Source organism: Aplysia californica, unplaced genomic scaffold (genome assembly GCF_000002075.1).
Source record: "Aplysia californica isolate F4 #8 unplaced genomic scaffold, AplCal3.0 scaffold00278, whole genome shotgun sequence".
NCBI classification, from domain to species: Eukaryota; Metazoa; Mollusca; class Gastropoda; order Aplysiida; family Aplysiidae; genus Aplysia; species Aplysia californica.
In genome coordinates, this window is record NW_004797548.1 from 353,384 (window position 1) to 356,541 (window position 3,158).

General features: G+C 42.3%; 1 protein-coding gene across 2 annotated transcripts in view; it reads right to left on the reverse strand.

The window, feature by feature from the left end:
- LOC101854262 (serine/arginine repetitive matrix protein 1) overlaps positions 1–3,158 on the reverse strand; it is a 149,298-nt gene that overhangs the window by 79,048 nt on the left and 67,092 nt on the right. For both annotated transcript variants that reach the window (XM_005101304.3, XM_005101303.3), the window contains exon 7: positions 1,551–1,802. In XM_005101304.3, the coding sequence (XP_005101361.1) occupies positions 1,551–1,802 (252 nt within the window). The remainder of the gene's footprint in view (positions 1–1,550; positions 1,803–3,158) is intronic.

Consider the following 3,158-nt stretch of genomic DNA (forward strand, 5'->3'; position numbering starts at 1 on the left):
GTCCGTGTGCGACACTCCGCCTTTGAAGGGGTTGCACCTTCTGCAGACGAAGCAGTGGGTCTATTTATATCCCCCCGACCCACTGGGGGTGACGAACTTTATCTATTCCCGGAAACCTTCCATTGCACCTGCATCGTGAACTATTGTTCACTTAGCCGATTGAATGCGACCAATCAGTGGCCTTTTTCATACCAACCCATGTGTTGTTGGCACACCCACATGTATATTATTCTGGCGTGTGTCGGGGTCGGATGGGTGACCTGAACACCTGTGACTGTGTCGGGGAGGGAGGGGGGTGGGGGGCGCACCAGCAGTACGGGCGTTGAACGTTGCAGATACAAACGCGTCAGTCTTTTTCCCCCCTCAGGAACTGATCATTATTATATAAGTTCGGCCCTAGCATTGACGTAGATCTACGTAATAAATTGAGCGCTGGTCTATGGAATCAAAAGTTGCCGTGTGCTAGGCTCTACACAGCAACACAACTTTTTGGCAAACATTCGAGATTTGAACGAATTGGTCTTTTTTTTACACAGCTCGTAATGTGCAGGCTTTTCAGACACTACTTGTTACTTCTCTTTACACATTATGTGCTCAGTGTCTGTAATAATCTACATAAAACCTCATATTTGCTATAACGAACACTCGGTTTCAACGAGGTTTTGGGTCAGGCCCGGCGACTTCGTTGAATCCGAGTTCCACTGTACTTCACACTTCACAGCGCTCAGACCGCCGGTCTCACACTCACAGGTTCATTGACCGGTCACGAGGGCGAACCTGACAAGACGCTTGTATAACTTTCTTTTCTTTTTTTTTTCACTAGTGACAGCAGAGGACAAAATTTCTGGGTGGTAACGAAAGCAAAAGTAGATCTTGATTCTTCCCAATCGAGCCTCGGTGTCACACATGCACTTCCGCCATAGCGGTTCAATTACATTTCCTCTTCATGATTCATCAACCATACTGTCTAGATAGCTACACTACTAATATTACACAGGCCCTATCCTTTCCAGACTTACCGACCCATCACAAAATTCCCGACTTTTTCCCGATTTCCCGACCTGGTGGGGACCCTGAAGGTTCGAATCTGATGTCAAACGAAGTCCAGGGACGAGTCTAAGTCACGGTTAGTCAGTAATATAGCACATGGCCGTTCATTGTTAGCATGACAAAAACAGCAAACCCTTATTCCCTTGTCGCAGGTGGGATAGTCAGAATTATCGGGCTAAAATCCGATGGGTGCCGGGTTATACAACACAGATTTACTTCTAATGTTTTAAAGACATTTTTAGATAAATTTCAGATCTGCCTTTGAGTGAGCTTATGAAATGGACAATCGATAGGGCCAATAAACATTTTTTTAAAATACTTTGTGGGTTAGTAGGTTTTATCACAAGGTCGAGTATATGATAAGTCATGAAATAACCAAGAGATTTATAAACATTGGCAATACCATTAGAAAGCAACAGAACAAACAAAAACAATTCTTCTGGGTAAAAAATATGTAAAAACACAAAAACACAAACGAGAAAAAACCTTTGAACACTCACCTCCCACTATCATACCGGTGGGCCTTGTTCTCATGGTAGCCCCTGTTGTTAGACAGCATCCCACCCCTGTAGCTACTTCCTCCCCTACTGCCTCGTCGCCTCTCACTGTTGCGGCCGCGACCACTCTCATATTGAACGAAGCCATCATCATCCAGATTGGGGATCGTATCTGCACCATCCTCAGTGGTGTCAATAACTGCCATGCGTGGCATGAAATCTTGAAATTTCTGTCTTCTTGGACCTCCTCGACCCCTGCAACATACACATAATTTTAATTCTTAACATATCATTCACTAGAAAATCATACAAAAATGTTTCATGGTTCTGGTAGGCTGTCAATTTTATATTATTATTAAATATATCCGGTTTGGGGCTTCTAGAGTGAAAACTTAGCTCACTCCCTGCCAGACCCAAAGGTCAAATCGATAAACAAGACACTACCATTATCGAAACCCCTTCAGTTCGTTTCCTTTTTTTTTCTTCTAATATTACTCAATGTGTCATCACAAGCATGTCACTACTGTCCTTTGTGAGTGAATAAACATTGTTTGAGCTACGTTGTTCGATAACGGAATAAAATTTCAGGGGGGATTTTTTGGGGGCAACACCGGCACAATGGTGAATTAACCTCTCAATATGGTGGACCCGATTTGTTTTTGTTTTAGTAAACATTCTACAGTACTTGCAACACAATAAGATCATATAAGTGCTGAACATTATAGGTATTACCAGCGAATAACAAACAGAAAAAGGAGAGGTAAAGATGATAGATATTTGATAGGAAAGAAGGAGCAAACCACACTACAGCACACACCTGATGGACTAGGTCCAATCTAAACTTTTCTAGTGCTGAAGAAGATGGCAGTGACGCTAACTCTTTTTACTTACCACGGCTGTTAAAATCTCACTGAAAGTGGTACTTTAGTTGGTAACCGAGCTCCGGTCTGACCTCCCGCACGAAGGTAATAAATCAGTCAGTCGGTCACTCCCGAGCTTAAAAACCGTGATGATAGCGATGCCCACTGCCGTGCCTGCGTAACTCGGTTCTGGTAATTTTCCGTATCACTTTCTCTCGATCTGATAAACCTAGAAGCCTGTTTAACATCTCATTTTAAAGATCATCTTAAGACTAACAAGACGATCCCACTTTCGCTCTGGAAATCTCACTGTTGTTATAGCATGAACGCATTTTGCAGTACAAGTGTTTTATTAATCTAATGTTGCATTTTAAATTATATTCCATTTTGGAGTTTATTATCTCAAAAGCCAAACTCAGATTTCTGTGCTTCACTTGAAACAGCAATGCTTGAGCTTGATGGGCTTACATATCGTCGGCCTTGTGATAAAACCCCAGCGAGGTAAATTTTACAGGAGAAGGAAAAAACTGTTTTATTCGAAAACAAAGGTGTCTATCGATAAATCAATGCTTCAAACACCAATAAAAACCCTTTACCGAAAAACTGTAGACCTTTTTTTCCTTAAAAAATCGTTTTTAATGAAACTGCGTGGGTTAGACGGTTACGTCACTCAAATTTTTCCATATAAAACCGACCAACCCTCAATTTTGTGGGTTGGCCGGTTTTATAGGGAAGCCACTGCTGGCCTCGA